Source organism: Neocloeon triangulifer, unplaced genomic scaffold (genome assembly GCF_031216515.1).
Source record: "Neocloeon triangulifer isolate White Clay Creek 2 clone unplaced genomic scaffold, ASM3121651v1 ptg000012l, whole genome shotgun sequence".
NCBI lineage: Eukaryota > Metazoa > Arthropoda > Insecta > Ephemeroptera > Baetidae > Neocloeon > Neocloeon triangulifer.
Genome location: NW_026775554.1, coordinates 19496616 through 19513804, shown reverse-complemented (window position 1 = coordinate 19513804; position 17189 = coordinate 19496616). Strand labels below are relative to the sequence as shown.

At 34.9% G+C, this 17189-nt stretch overlaps 2 protein-coding genes across 2 annotated transcripts in view; one reads left to right on the top strand and one right to left on the bottom strand.

The window, feature by feature from the left end:
* LOC132196423 (frequenin-1) overlaps positions 1 to 17189 on the top strand; it is a 115739-nt gene that overhangs the window by 84109 nt on the left and 14441 nt on the right. The window lies entirely within an intron of this gene.
* LOC132197118 (zinc finger protein 600-like) lies at positions 674 to 2672 on the bottom strand. The gene is made up of 3 exons (XM_059620199.1): positions 2474 to 2672; positions 2264 to 2379; positions 674 to 2171 (listed from the first exon to the last, which is right to left on the bottom strand). The coding sequence occupies exons 1-3, from the start codon at positions 2653 to 2655 to the stop codon at positions 958 to 960; spliced, it is 1512 nt and encodes a 503-aa protein (XP_059476182.1). The 5' UTR covers positions 2656 to 2672; the 3' UTR covers positions 674 to 957.

Sequence of the window (17189 nt, the reverse complement as noted above, 5' to 3'; positions counted from 1 at the left end):
TTTTAATTAAATTAAAATCCTGTCAATGAAGGGGTTCATTCAAATTTGATCAAAGGAAACTCATCCTCTGGCAGGATGGTCAAGCCAATTCAGGCGTGCCAAAAGTTTCCATGCGCGTAATTGCAATTTAAGTGGTGGTGCGTGTTTGAAGTAGTGCTTGTGCGAGTGACGGTGCCCGCGGAGCGGAAATGACAACACCAAGTCTCTTTCAACACCGGCTTCATTATGTTGGTGAAATGAAGCAATTTCCGCGGCAAATAGGTGGCGCGTGAAACTATTTGCGAGGCAAAGCCAGCCGAAAAAGTGCAATAAATCAGGCGTCAAATTAGTTGCCGAGAGACACCTGACTTACATCCTTGCACTGTGCGTGTGCACCGGGTAATTAATTACACCACCCCCGTCGGATTCCATCCCTTTTGCATTGTCACGAGAGGGATGATGAGCGATGAGAGAAAGGAAGCGAAACTGCGAAACACACAGGCGTGAATTATCCCTACTTTCCCTGCTCGGCAGACGCGCATTAATTTATCACGCTTTTTAGTATAAACTTATATATACATGTGGTTGCGTGTCTCTAATTACACACATGAGACTGTTCTCTTGAAATTTGATTTATTAGGGGGTGGATTGTGAGTTGTTGAAACAGAAATAATAGAATACAATGAATTTCCTCAGTTGTATTTTATTTTAAATTTAAAATCAACTCTTACGTAAATATTTTTAATTTTACTATCGCCATCTTTACTTTCTCTTCTCAAGGCACAGAAATAGCAGGTCAAATTATAAAAAAAATATACATCAATTAGCAGAATTTTCAAGAGCATTTTTACAATTTCAAAAAGTACCAAACAAATATTAAAGCTTGTGAGACGAGCTTAATAACAGGCTAATAAAACAACCTATTCATTTTTAATCAAAATTATGATAGTAAAATAATTAATATAAATTACATTCCCCCTATATTCTTATGCAATGCATTTTTATCATGTGTCTCGGAAGACAAAAAGAGTTTTTCAAAAGTGATTTGCAAATGGAGCATTGAACTTTTGATTTCAAATGCCTGTTGGAATGCGATTTCATGTTACTCCTTTTGTAGAACTTCTTGTCACAATGCGCACACTTGTGCTTCTTTTCAATTAAGTTGTGAACTTGTGACAAATGCTTAATCAAGACATATTTGCTGGAAAATTTCCTACAGCAATGATTGCACTCAAATTTAAGTGTGGAATGCAGTCGAGTGTGGTTCTTCAAATTTCCTTTAGACGAAAAGTATTTACAACAAATTTTGCACTCAAATCCTAGACTCTGAAATTGGCTTTTTTTCTCAATTGGACACAAATGGCAACAATTAATGTGATACTTCAATTTATGCTTTGTAAAATAAACTTTTGAGCAAAAATGACAATAAAAATCTTTTTTGCAACCGCTCTTATGTTTTTGAAGCAAATCACTGCAACTGAATGAAGTTCCACAAATTTTGCAAAGCCTTTCAGTGGCATGTCTGCTCAACACAATCGTTGACAGCTTCCTTTCACAGAATGGGCAAGACACTATATTATGAAGGCGATTAACATGACTTTGCAGCTTTAAAGCAGTATCAAAATATTTTAGACAAAACCTGCACTGCTTTGGCTGCTCTGTCTTTTTGTGCCAATATTTTGTGTGGTATAAAATATTCGTTTTTCTCATAGCTCTGTAGCTACACATTTGACATCCAAAGATTTTCTTGCTTTCAAGCGCGCTGTGCATCAACTTGAAATGGGATTCCAGATCTGCCTGAGAATTAAAAAATTTTTTACATAGACGAATTCTGCATCGAATGTTATACTTATTAGGGTGCTTATTTCTGACATGTACATTCAAAAATCTTTTAGCAGAATAACGATTTAAACAGAAAATACAGCTAAAATCTTTTGATGAAACGTGAAACTTTTTTACATGAACGTCTCTTGCTTTTGTAGAAAAAAAATATTCTGTGCATACTCTAGTAAAATCGCATCTGATTGCAATATCTTGATGAGCTCTTTTAGTGTGAGTCACCAAATCAGTGTAGCTATTTTTGCAGTAAATGCACTTCACAGACTCAACATTTTCTGGGTTGTCTTCTTCTTTTTCTTCAACTGCTTTTGGTAGTTTCTCCAAAGGCACCCAGCACTGCTTTATGCGACCATCTTTAAAAAAAAATGAATGTTTTTTACTTAAACAAATTAATTTCAGCAAAGAAAATCAGGACACCATGAAAACTTCAACAAAATTCAATCACCTCTGAAAGCATCAAAAAGAGGTTTTCCAGCATTTGTCATTTTCGATTCTTCTCTAGGCCACCAGCACAATTGTCCCAAGTGACCAATTTCATCTGCAGTATTTTCTAGGAGAAATCTAAAATAAAATAAATAATTTCAAAATACATTAATTAATGGAGCCTTTAATCAATGTAATGCATATGGGGATGATAAAAATTAAATTTATTAACCTGGCGTCCCAAACGCAAAAGCAGCAGACGAGGTCGTTGTCCGCCAATTCGTCGGCCAGCGTTTCGCCCAAGAAATTCAAACACCACTCGGCAAACTTCTCCTTGTCCAATTCGGCCGCCGAAAAGCCGCCGTCGGCCGCTGGCCGCTCGCAAAGTCGGCAAAGAGGCTTCCCAGGCCACATCGTGTTTCGGAACGGAAAACCTGTTTGTTTATTTTTTAATATTAGCTCCGCCTCTCCATTCAAGAGGAGGGGCTTCTTTTTTTTTAAAAAAAAAGCGCGAAGGTGCCACGGGTAAATAAAAAATGCAGGCAATATTCAATTTTGCCTGCCATATTTCGCGATCATGTTCAGTGTATTGTGAATGTTTAAATTAAATTTAACTGAGGAATTTTCTCATTAAGCCTTCTTTTATGCGCAAAAAGGAGCAGTAACAGATCGCCCTTAAAAATACTTAATCATTTGCCATAAATTTAAAAAATAAATGTTTTAAATTTTTCATAAAATATAAAAAAATACATTTTTACAGAAAAAATATCTTTTGAAAAATTGAGCATTAATTGTTTCGTTGTATGCATTATCAATTCATTTTAGTTACTATGTTAATTAATTTTGAATCTCAACTTTTTTAACAAAATAAAAGACACTGCCCGCAACGAAGCCTCCAACCCTTTGCAGCGGAATTGCCTGAGGTGTTGAGCAGCAGAGAATTTTCCTGGCTGATGGATGCGACGCAATTTGTGTCACACGCCAGATAATTTAATCAGCGACGCGCCTTGTTTTTGCTGCAATCTGGTGCGGATGACGATTTTCCTTTTTGACCCGCGAGAGAAGAATGGCTGCTGGCCGCTCGCCAAGAGCGAGAAGAGCCTCTTTGAAGTATCATTAGGCCAATAAAACAATGCACAATCGCAGCTGCGGGCTTGGCCGGGGAGAAAAAAGACGTTTTGCAGGCGACAATTGTGCTTTGGAGCGAACAAGACGACGAGAGAGATTTTGCATTCGGGAGAAAGAGAGAAAACGGTGATGGTTATTCCACTCTTGTTCTACTTGCCGCTCTGAAAAAGATTTGCTGGACACTTTTCTGTTCTTAAAAAACGAATTCAACAGATAAATTATTTACTATTAATCTGCAATTGGAAGGAAATTTTAAGTTAAAATTTAAACATGTTGAATTAACTGAATTATACATAGAATTGAATCAATAAACTTATTTATAATTTGACTATAAAGTTAGAACAGAACAAATTTAATTTTTTTAATTGAATACAATTGTAATTAATATTTGTAGTTATTACTGGAGATTATAATGTTCTTGTTAAAATTTAGAAAAATGGAATTAGAAACTTTAATTTGTTTCCCCTGCATTGACTGAAAATGAATATTAATGGAGAGAGACTTTCTTTAAAGATAAGCTCATTTTTGCTTGCCATGGTATCATTTGTTATGTGAAAACAAAGATAAATAATAATTTAATATTAATATAAAAAGATAAAAACAAATTTTTCAAGCTTAAAATGGACAACATACAACGTGCAAAATTTTGAAGCAAACTTGCCATTTTCAAACCGTATCGTGAGTTTTTTTTTTTTACAATCTCATCATAACTTTTTTACATCCAGGATGCACTTCTCTTTCAAAAAAGCCAATATGGTGTCACTTCCTCTTTAAACTTTTCTTGAACACAGCAAAAGATGGCTTGTCAAAACTTGCCAATTTCGCCTCCTCCGACGAGAAAACACGCAGGTGGTGCGCGTCTCTCCTCGAGTAGAAATTTTCATTTCGCCCAAGAGAAAAAAAGCAAGGCCGATCGATGTCGGATATCTCGGCACCTACATAATCATCAGAGCGAAAATTGAAATCGCGGGAATGTAATAAGCTGCGCGTTTTTGTGCTGGCCTGCACCCTCCTAGTGCGTTTGATGTCGGAAGGGCAAAGTTATTTTTGGCAACGGAAGGGACTTGATTGGACTGGCTGACCCTGCGTCGCACACTCGAACGAGCGCCCTTGCTCCAAGTAAGCAGAAATTTCTGATTATTTGGCGCTACTTCTGTGAAAGCACTAAATTGGTTTAAGTGGTGAATTTAACCTGTAATTCTAAAATTAATTTTAATTTTTTGTACATTTTTATTTTATATATAAGAATTAAAAATAAATATTGTTTTTAACTAATAAATATAAATATTTTGAGCAAATTAAATTTCCGCCAGACTAATTTAAATCAAAAGTTCCGTTTGTGATCTTTATTTTTTACCTGGGACCTCATTATAGCGATCAACACTGCATGACCTTGTAATGTTATTTTTATGATCAAGGTCAAAGGTTCCTATAATGAACTCCCTGCTTATTCTAATCATTCTAATTTTAACAGGTCACTTACAATAAAAACTATTCTTTTCTTTTTTCAAAGATGTATTATTAAATTTGGCTCACCAAAAGGTTACATTTTGTCAGTAATGCCGATTTCCTATAGCAAATTAATTTTGTTTGTAAAAAGTTTAGCATTTATGGATGATAAATTTATTTAAATTAAAAATTAATGGTATAATAAGGCAAAATTTGTTATAAATAAAGTGATATATATAAGATTGAATTCAATTGAATTTTTAGTCATCATTATAAGATCTGCTATTTTAAAGATAAATTGTGTAATTTCAATGTTGATTGTTTTTTTTTTATGTATAATATATGTATATTATTTCTGTTTGCCATGGTTTCAAGTTTCAAGAGCAGTCAAATACGATGGGGGTTCTCAAAATTGTCCTTGGTGTTGCTGACTTGAATTGCAAATTGGCCCGAACTGCTGGGTTTTGTTGTTTAGAGTAAGGATCGAGCAAAGGAAGGTGTCGCAAAATAAGCAAAGTTCTCGCGCTCCGCAAACAAACACGCGCGCGCCTTTCCAAATAAACTCTCTCGCAAATCGACGCTGCCGAGGGTCGGGAAACTCTGGAAAAGCAGAACGGAAAGGAAGTCTCATATCCTCCAACGCAAACAAGCGCACACGCCAATGATGGCGAGACACTTTTTGCAGCCGAACACGGCGTAATCAATATTTTTATTGGAAACCGATATTTACGCGCGCGGTCTGTCGGCCCTTTGTTATTTTTTTTGCAAGGGGAACACGCAATTTTCAGACGTCATGCAGGCAAAAAAAAATTATATGCTATCATTTGTTGCTACTCACGAATCACGAACCGTCTGAAATGCGATCCATTTGACATTCTCTTTTAATTAAATAATTTACGGTTGGCAGAGAAATATTTAAAAATAAAACTGATTTAATTATTTTAACAGCTTTAATTTTTTTTTAATTAATAACAATAAACCATTTTAGGATTTAATTCACCTAATACTTGGTTATTTTAAATTCATTAATTTAACGAACATTATTTCTTTCTTTCAAAAAGGCACACGGTTTTAGAAAAAATCTCATCCTCATTCTGCTCAAAAGGAATGATGATCCGAAGGTAAAAGTCTCGCCGAGTCATTTGCAGAAGAAAAAAAGAGTTTGTCGCTCGTTTCGGCCTCGGTGGCAGGGCAAGAAAAGTCGTGCGTCGTTTCCGCCGCACAGCAGCCGGAACAAAGGGCGAGATAAAGAGGCAGTGAATAAAGGGTGACGCGCGTTTCTCTCTCCGCCGACTGCTCATTGCAAAACGGCCCGCGGCTCGCTCGCAATTTAATTGCGAGAAGCAGGAAGTCGGGGTGGGTCAAGGGGCTTTTCACTCTCAGCCGAGGACCACCCCGCCTACCTGCCTGCCAAATGAGCCCCGCGCTCATTAGCAAAAAACGCTCCTGCACTTTTATCACGATTTGGTTTTTCAAAAATTTGCGCTACATTGATAAAAAAAAAAGTTGTTGCAATATGTACAAGACCAATTCTATTAATTTTGAACTATTTTTGTTTTGCATTATAATACATAAATGTAAATTAGAATTGTATATTTTTTTCATTTAAAATTAAACCAAGTTTCTCAATGTAAATATCAGAAAATAAAACGAAAATTCTCATTCAAATGAATTTATTTTTATCAGAAAAATTTGAAAGTTCTTATCATTTTTGTTTCATATTCAAATCTATAATTTTTATTAATTGAAGCCAACTGCTTTTTACAGATAAAAATGAACAATGCTGCTTATTTTATTAAATAAGAGTTATAATACATAAATATTTTTTATTCTTCAGAACATTTTATTCTCTCTCTAACTGAGAACCCTGAATTGGCTCGAGCGATAAATTTTGGGCTGAGAAGCAGGGCGTGTGGGTGGCACCAAGATAAGTGAAGAGTTTGTTTGTCTGGAGCCCTTTGTCACGACAAGAACGCCCGATATGCTCCTCGCACGGCAGGCACCGCATGTGAAATCGTCGCGAACGTGCGAAACGAAATTAACATGCGCCAAATAAATTAGGAGCGAGTAATCCCAGTGGCGGGCGCTGCAGCCACGTCGCTTTAATTATTCACCGCGCAACGTCGGAATAAAACTTTCCATGTTGTTTGCTGCGAGAGCAGAGACGAGCATTTTTCGTATTTTTGGCAAAAAGCGCGGCGCGGTTGAGGGATTTGCGGAGATAAAAGCTTTCACCGAGTTTTTAATTAACGGTTGTTTTTGTGCATTCACAAAAGAATACAACCGACCGTTTACGGTTGAAAAACGAAAAAATATAATCAAATATTAGAACAGAAAAATAAATACTAAAAATAAAATTCAAAAATATTTATAATTTGAAGACTAAAATAAATTGATCACAGTTTATTTCAGCATAATACGATTAGAGATAAAATTCTGAATGATTTAATTTAAAAAATTGCATTATGCTTAAAACATGATTTAATAGAAAGTACAGAATTAATTTTTTCTCGTTTTTCTTTAAAAAAAAAATACTTTAATTTGAAAGAAAAATACGTTAGGTTTAAAAATTAGCACTGAGAAATTTAAAAAAAAGTTAATTTACAATTTGGTTTTTAATCTTCAACACCTTCAACAATTTTGCACTTGGGTGATGTAAACTTATAAAAAATTCATTAGTTCTCAATTTTCTTTACTTTTTTTTGTTTATTTTTTGCTTTAGATTTTTGGGATATTACATTTATCTGTGGTGCATGAAGAAGTGAAAAAAACTATTCAGTCAGACCGCGAAGGTCTCGTCATAAATTACAATTCCATTTCTTATTCATAAAGGTTGAAACTTGACTTTTATATACCATGCAAGAATGATGCAATGAGAGAGTATGTATGAATGATTTTATTTTGTTCAAAAAGTTTCCATAGCAAGGGCTTTTGATCTCTGGTCTCGTTAGTCACGAATGCAAGCGAGCCATTCTGATATCCAAGCGCAACTTTCACACAGAAAAGGGCCATTCTGAGCAACCGCAGCAAACAAGTAGTGCACAGAGAGAGATGGTCATTATTTTAACAACTCAGCAAAAGCCATTTCTCTCTGCAGCACCAAGTTCGGGTAAGAGAAGAAGAAGAAGTGCAAATTTTGCACAAAGTTCGTCCGACTGGGACAACATAAAAGGGCCAAATATACAAATAAGCGTGCAAAACGCTGACTCGGCTCCGACACAAAAAGCTTAATTCGTCTTTTCGCAAGAGATATAAAAAAAAGGAAAGAAAGGGAAAAGAAGAGGGTGTGCCGGTGGAATAAAGGGGGTCCCACATTTTGTCAGAAATGGTATTTTTTACATCGTAAAATTATTAGAGAGGAACTGTTGCTCCAAAGAATTCAAAATTATGTTAGATTAAAAACGACTTTGAATTTAATCTAGATTTTTAGTAATTATTTAAAACTTAATTCATTAAAGAATTTCTTTGTGAAGCAATTATTTTTACTGCTTTTACTGTTGGAAAATAGCTAGCAAAGACCTCATTACAATTTATTTGATTTTTAAAATAGACACGTTGCAATTGAATTTAAATTTTAAATTATTTAAATTTATTTAAGATCCATGTCACTTGTAAAATTTTTAAAACCTAAAGACAAATGAGCAGATTCTAGAAAAAACATTTTCCTTCCCACATACATTTTCAGTTTTCGTCAAAGAAGTGGTGACCCAAATAAATACTTCCTTTTTATGGCCTCTGCGCCGAATTATTTATGGTATAATTTATATTATAATACAATTTCTGCTGCTACCAACTGGAAGTTAATAAAAAGATTATGTTATTTACTTTTATATTTGGCCCGTCCGCAATTCATCCGCATCCAATTACCACTTTTGCAAGATTGAATTCGTGGTTTATTGTGCACATATAATACCGCAGGGGACCGACGCCGTCTATTTACTTATTTAGCGCAGGGGCGTGTTTACTACTCCCAGATCGGCGGCGGCTCGATTTATTGCCGCAAACACGAGCCAAATTTCGCTCCCTCCGTCAACCAACCTTTCCTCTCCGTCGATCGCATGTCGGAGAATTTTCACTGGATTTTTACCACCCGGCTGGCGGCTCCGACGTGACGGTAGCCGGTCATCAGGCTTAAAAAACGAGAGATAAAAAAAGTTGGGCTTGGTCAGCAGAGAAACTTGGCAAAAGCAGAAAATGATGAAAATTAGACAACACAAAAAAAATTGTTGAAAGCAAATTCGTTTTCAAAACTGTTGTTGCCAAAAAGATGGAAATATTAGAACAAAATTTAATAAGTGAGATTTGCATACTTACCAACGTTATTCAAAATGGGAAATGAAAACATACGATCGTGTCATTTTTTATGTATATAACGTATATAATGTTATATTTTGAAAGCAATTTGAAATGTTGAAAATTTGCAGAGGTACATTCCGATTTAATGCAAATCATGTTCTTACAATTTAATTTGTAGCATAAAAAAATGTTTTTGCACATTAAAAATTGTTTTGTTTCAATCCAAATTTATATTAAAAGGAAAGAATTTTTTAGCCGATTTTAAAAGCTTTTCACTGGAAGTTGCAAAAGCTGCTCTCCATTTCAATGAAATCTCTGAGAAATCCAGCTTGGCAATGCAGAAAAGTTATGCAACATGCACTTCTTTCTCTCTTCTGGATCCGTTGCATGATTCGCAAAGTACTCTCTGCTCCCGTTTCTCTGTGATTCCCTCACAGAAGAGCTCTCGGGCGCTTTTCAAATGGGGATCAATCATCGTTGCGAGCGAGCAGTGCATTCCTCTCTGCTCGTTATTTGAGACTCGCCTGGAAATCGGGTCACCCTTCCGAACTATTGCATTCCGATCGCGTCGAGGGCCTCTACTTATATGCAACCGGGGCGACCGCCGCGATCGACTTGTTGCATAACTCGATTTCCTCAGGCGAAAAAACGTTGGTGCGAAAAGAAAAAGTTTAATCATGAAAATATTTAAAGTTGCCGTTGCTTTTTAAATATAATAACAACCTTTTTGAAATTTATATAAATAAAGTCCTCTCCTCTGGACATGTAGTTTATTAATTGTTATTACTGAAAGTCTTATAAGATTAGATAAGATCTTTTTATCAATCAAATGAAGATTTGGTTTACTTCAAAATAAAAAAAATCCTTTTTAAGCAAAAGAAGCTAGTTTCATTAATTGTTTTGTCGATTTAATTGAAATTTTAACTGAAGTTAATTTCATGTTTTATTTTTGATATTAAATTAGTCCGTTGAAAATGTTGTTCAAAACTCTAAGAAAAAAATTTATTTCACGATTTTAAGCCGAATTTTTTTATTCAATACTTTTTCAAAACTTCGATTAACATTACAAATTTTGATACATATTTTCATAAAATTTAAGCGCAATTATTCAACAGTTTAAAATTTTTATTTTTTGTCGTTCAAGTTTTACTTTATTAAATTGCACGATTGTAATTAAATGAAAACATGCACGCTTGGAATAAAATATGACTCCTTCTAACATTTGAAGTATAATCAAATGCATAACTTTTCTGGTTTTATCAAGTTCCTCCGTCTCATTTGTGTGTGCATTTATGACTCGTATAACTTTCTGGAGGGAGTAACATGCAAATTATGCGAGGGTCCCCGCAAGCTTCTGGAATTTCTCTCTGTTAATTGTGTACAAGGGTGTTCGCGTGGGGGCGCAAATTATTCAGGGCACGCCTCGTTCCATCTCTCCGCACTAAATTTGCAGCTCTGGCAGATAATAATGTGCTCGCACATTTCACACACAATTTGAATACAAGCCCGCTAATTGGCCTCATTAACATAGGCCGCTGCATGAAACCTCTTTACTCCGGTCTGATGCAACTCTACATAAACTTTTGCCGAGTGCATTTGTGCGACCACCGCGGGGCAGTAAAAGCCGGAGACGTGCCACGCGTAATCTCAAACTTTAGCCAAGAAGTTCTTAAGTTAAAAGGGTAGCTTTTAAAGTACATTTGTTCTCTTTTAGATGGAGCGCTTGACCAAAATAATGCGTTTAAATTTTACTGCTGCAGAAATTTGGTTGTTTTTCACCCAATTTGAAACTATAGATTTTAAAACAAGGCGTTAATATTTACCAAACCCTTTTCTAATCATTTAAATGACACGTGTTTTTTTAATAAAAAATTTACATTTTTACATGTTTTTATATTATTTTAATCAATTTTAAATTTCCCTTTATTTTAAAAACAAATTTTTGATTTTTGTGTAGCGTTAAAGTTTATTATAAAGCAGAGATCGTTTTAAATTATTTTCCGTATTGAGTAACAATCAAATTGGTTCAAAAAAAGTATTCATATCAATGATGATTTACTAATTAAAGATATTTTTTGAATGTCAAATTATTTGAAGACTTTTGTAATTTTTCCTGACAATGAGCAGAATAATTTGAATTTCGTGTCTTTTTTCAATATCAAAATCAAATTTTGCGTCAAAAAACAATGATCTTAAAAGGACTGTTATACAACGTGGACTAATTAATTCAACAAAATATTGCGATTTTCAATTATTCCGTGGTAGGAAATTCTGTAAATTACTTTTTATGCTCTCTATTGCAAATGCACCCTTATAAAACCTTTTGAAACGAATTAATTGCACAGTCCTTTTTTTGTTTCTGTTTCGCAAACTATCGGAGGCTGCAATTACCAAAGCAAACGGGGCGCGCACGTTCTCGTGTTTTACAAGGGTCAACCCGGCGCAAATAATCCGATCGGTCAAAGGCCGCGCTAATTAACCCGACAAACAAACAAACACTCGCGCTATTTGTTCAAGGGGGCAGCGAGAGCAGTTTTGTTTGGCGCCGGTTTCGGGTTCGGTGCAGGCTAATTGCACGCACATCGCTACAAAGCTAATGAGTATTTGATGGAAGACGCGCAAATTAAAAAGGATGCGAAATGTCTCTCTCGTCTCCAGATCATTAGAGGTTTGCTAACTTTATCCCCATTCCGCGCCTCACAAAACACAACCACTGATGCCTTGCAGATATTTTTAATGTAAAATTTAAATATGACTTTTCAGTTTTTGTTCTAAAATATTTGAACATAAATTAATTGCAATTATAATTATACTTTAAAATATTTGAATTTATATTTCATTAAAATATTTATAATTGATTTCTTTCCTATTGTTACAATCATTTAGCAATTTAAAATAAAAAATTATTATTGTTTTTTTACTGTAATATCCAAAATAATAAATATTGAATTCAACCACAATTTTTGATTAAGTGTCCGTTAAAAAGTGCATGAAACAGATTTTTTTTTAAATCAAGTTGTATTAAAAATGCAAATATAATTAAGCATGATAGACAAAAGATTAATAATTCCAAATTGGCGATTTAACTTGCAGGGTTCCTAAGAATAGAAAGATTTAAATTTTTTTAAATGCAGCCAAATTTGGCCCAAATACAAAATATTGTCCAATTTTCCAATTCAAGGCATGATGTTTCCACAGTGCAGCTCAATCGGTATAGTCGGGCCAGAGCAGCTTCTCAAATTGTTGATAAACGCCATCAGTTGGCGATGTAGGAGCAGCGCCAGGAGGTGCAAACAACTGAATATGTTCCATGCTCCTCAACATCGACCATTGAGCCATAGGAGATTCAGCTAATTTCTGATTTGGGCCGAGTTTGGTTATGTTGCACTCGTCAATCATCGTCTGCTGTTCAAACTTGCACTGGACCCATGGGTTGCTAACATTGAGGCTTCTAGCGTTGAACACCGAAACAACCTGAAGTTTAAACTCGGATCCAGGAAAGGTGACGAGCAGGAAAGGACCGTCGGCGTCGCCCTCGACCTTGTACGGCACTTTGGTGACTTTGCCAGGGCACTCTGCGCAACACCACTTGATCTCGCCGTTCTCTTTGAAAGAAGGACTCCACACAGTTGGGAACATAGCTAGAAATTATATTAATTTTCATTACTATTTCCAATTGATTTTTGGAATTTTTACGCCTAATTGTAAGCACACACGTTTCACATTTCAATACAAATTTAATTTTCACATAATTTTTACTCAAAATAACCTGTAAGGTTTCATATCTTTGAACTTAAATTATCTATTGTTAGAATTCTTTGCTTCTCTCTGGTTCTCTGTAAGAGTTTTTCATTTGATACTAAAGTAATAAACATGATAATTATTATATTCTTTAATTCCTTAGTCGCTAAAATTTGTATACGTAAATAATAAATAACATAAAATATGAAAATGGAAAATTGTTTTACCAGGAAGAGTTACTTTGCCAAAAACTTCGGAAAAGTCACTGGCATTTGTGGCGTACGGAAGGTGCCCTCCATTGTATTCACAAAATTTGTACATCCTATCAAAGTGACCGTGTATTGGTGGACCCTGTGAGTGGATTCAAAAATTATATTAATGAACACTGATGATCTAAAATCTTTAACATTTAGCTTACGGTCTCTACAATTTTTTTGGACAAGTCGTATGAAAAGTAGCCAGGCCTTACCTCTGCAGATATAAATAATATTAGTATTTTTTTCTCTTTTTGTTTAACAAATTCGTTCTCACCAACACAGTTAAATCTAATTCTCTTCGTGTTGTACAAAGAACAACGATTGGGACTTGGCGTTCCTTGCACAATTTTTGGATAACGTTGTTTTATCTGTCAAAATTAGGAGATTTTTAAAAAAATTCCACAAAAAACAAACCGTAATTACATTTTTAACTATATCATCAGTTATTAATTTATTGTGATTCATAATATCAAGCTTTGAAATTTGTCGCAGTAAAATGGCCGAGTTCTCGCCAGCAAGGCAAAGGAAAAATTCAAATGCAGCGTTCGGTTTCATCTGACTACCTTGAAATTTTTTTTTGTTTAAAATTATCCTTTCGCTGATAAAACCATTCAAACTTGTTTTGTTCTTGCAAACGATGATGCGCGTTTTAAATCCTGCAACGATGTTAAAATCTTGAATTTTTCTATCCTGGAAGAAATTGAGTTTCTTATTTTCCGTATGGACCGCGAGTTTCCTGCCGCCGAACCGGAGCAGCATTGATGACATTGTTTGGTCATCCATCGGAGGAACAAAATCTTCTGCAATTATTTTGGCAGTCCTGTAAGCACCATGAAATTATGAAATTATTGCTAGCCAGTTAAATATCAATACTCTTCTACAATTCCTGCAGTTAGATTTTCGAGCATTACAAAAGGTTTGACTTTGTCGATGATATTTTCTTTGGAAATCTGTTACAAATCAATATTAAAAATTCTTAGATGTGTGTCTGAAAATTTACTATCTCAAAATTTTCAGCGATGCATTGGGCAAATGACTGCGGAAAATAAAAGAAATCATCTTATAAATCAAGTGTCAGATTTTCTCCCACAATAAGAATAACCTTCATCGCAAAGCTGAAATTTTCAATGGTCCCGTTTAGAAGTTTCAGTAATTTGGCTTTTGAAAATAACAAGTTTGATTATATGTCAAGTGAATTTAAAAATTTATAAATACATTTCGTGAATCTGCTAAGCACCATACATTCATTAAATTTTTCCATCATATCTGAAGTTGGAATTCTCCGCTGTTTACAAAAAATTGAAAAATAATTTTTCTATCAGCCTAATTATATTCTCGTATACCTCACAAACGAAGAACTTTTTTTCGTCGCAGTCCCCGTAGTTCAACTTTGGGTCACCCAAAAATCGACCGTTATAAACCGTGTGTATGTAAATGCATGAATTGCCAATATCGGTCAGCTTTTCCTCCCATGTCAAATTCGGCGAAACAAAGCCGTTGACGATTCTCGAACACCAACGAGACTTTTTGGAACAGGCATTGAATTTCCTTCCTGACGTCCAGAGTTGTGATGTTGAAGTTATCAGGTCGACTAAATCAAATTCAGTGTGACGGTAAAATTACTATTTTTTCAAAAAAATTTCCAAGGCACTTAAAATGTCTTGCACGCAATTGAGCTTTTCGACGCTTCTTATGGAAACGAGGTCCATGCCTAACGCGCAGCAAAGTTTCTTCGCCTCTGCCCAAGGCAACTTTGAATTAAAAAAAATGCTCATATACAACTATGGCCTAATATCAAAAAATACTTTATAGTTGGAAATTAATGTAAGCATTCCGCAAGCTTCTGTCCAGGAGCCGTACGATATTGGGTCTGAATTCAATAAAAGTTGTATTAAAAATGTTATAAAATTACTGTTCAATAGCAGTGAAATTAAAACATCAATTTAATGATTGGTCAAAGAACCCCTTCGAGTGATATATTTTTATTTTAGAATTCATAAGCAGAAGAACAATAATGAATGGTATTTTAATAGGAAAATTTGCACTACTAACTTAGGGATGAAAAAGGGTTTTGAAGAGTGTTCACCTTTTTCCGCTTAAATTTTTGGAGGAAAAGTTTGACATTCGATAAACCTAAAGACATGCGAATTTTCTGATCGCAATGAACTTTGATATTATTCAAAGGGAATTTTGTTTTCTATTGAATTCAAGAATAAAAAACATTACTTGAAAGGTTCTTCAAAAATAATATTGAAAAGCTGTTACCATAAATTTCCTTATTCCCTGTTTCGGTGAAAACCATTATATCGTTCTAAAAATTTTCAAATACAATACTTCTGCATATAATTATATAAAATAATGTTTCATTGGCTCACGTTGATTTCGCATTTGTCATACTCGAAACAACTTGGCGAGTCACATTTGTCGGTTTGCTCACTCAGAGAATCATTCTTTCCAGGACAATCGTCATTAAATGCGATTATTGTTGCAAGTTGCAAACGAAATTATAATCTTACGGTGCTAGATTTAGAGACGAAGGTGAATTCTGTGCCTCCCTGGCAGGCCAACTGGTACTTGGAGGAGCATTGATCCGACCTGGCCGTCCAATTGAAGCCGTCCAGCCTGGTGATCAGGACGCACGAGCCGTCGCCCCCGTTTCCCAAAACTTCCATTCCGAATGTGCTGTTTGTGTGGAAACACGCGGTGTATTGGCCTGAGCAGCCGCTTTTTGTTCCCGAAGTCCAAAAAACTCCGGAAAGGGCGAATTTCTCTTCAGTAGCTTCACAAAATAATTTAAAATATATATTTAAGCATTTTGTTGTTAAAATGTGTTTTACTCTCAAATTTGCTATAATAAATGCTATCCGGGTTCAGGTCGAATGACAAAGGCTTCATTCCGAGCTCACAGCAGGTTTGCCAATTCTCGCTCCACTTCACCTTTTTTAAAGAATGATTTCGTTACAAAATATTGTTTCTTAATATCATTTCATTTTCATCCAACCGGACTCTCAGGGTCACCAAAAAGAAAAACTTGATCCTTAAAATGAATAACTGTTCCGAGTTTGTTGAAATCTAAACAATCAAAATTAAAAATAAATAATATATTTAAATCATTTCATCATTGAACCTTCTGAAGCGGCTGATTTTTTATTCTTTTGCTGCATAAAAATTTAAATTTCACCTGGAAATATATTTTCAACGCATTTTTTTACCGATTTTGCGCAGAAATTTGAGTCTGGGCAAATTGCCTCCTGGCATTTAAACTGTTTTCCCAATTAATTAATTTGCAATTTTTTTAAACATTAAAACAAAACCTCGCAGAAAAAGAAATATTTTGAATTGCAATCTTTTTTGATGAGTTCTCCTGTGTCCTTATTTGCAACGATGCAAGTAGCCTTTTTCGAATATCGTTCTGCAAAGTTTGAGCCCAATTGCGAAACGGTATTTGTGGAGCACCAAGTGACGTCAGAGCATAGTGCGCTGCTCCATCTGGTCGCCTCGCTGCAAGAAGTTGCACTGGTCCACACAAATTTGTCATCGTCAGGATCATCTATTAGACAAAATCATTACAGACGAACGAGAAAAATAAACATCATTTCTAGTTTTGTTAAATATTTAAAATTATTTAAAATACCGTTTTCCTCTCTGACGTTTTTTTCGACAACTGCAGCGTAAGAAAATTGTTTCCTCCAAAATTTCGCGGTTCGTTCTGTGTTGTTTTCAAAAGACAAAAGCTCCATTTTTCGCACTAAACAACTCTCCAGTGCATCTTTGTAGTTGCTCTTTTTAATAATAAATTAAATCACAAACAATCTGCTACATTTTCACTACTCAAACCTTTATCGAACTTTCAAAGTAAATCCTTCCCTGGTACTGAAATCTTCTGCCGTCAGCAACTTTCTTTGGTGCAAACAGTAGCTGCAGGGGATCTGAACAAAATAATTTTTCAAAACACAAATATTCAAATAGATAATATGTTTAAATTTTATAATGACAATAACTCAAAACACTCACTACTGTCATCGTAAGATTGCTCTAAAAATTGGCAAATTTTAAGTAATCGTTGTCATTGTTTCA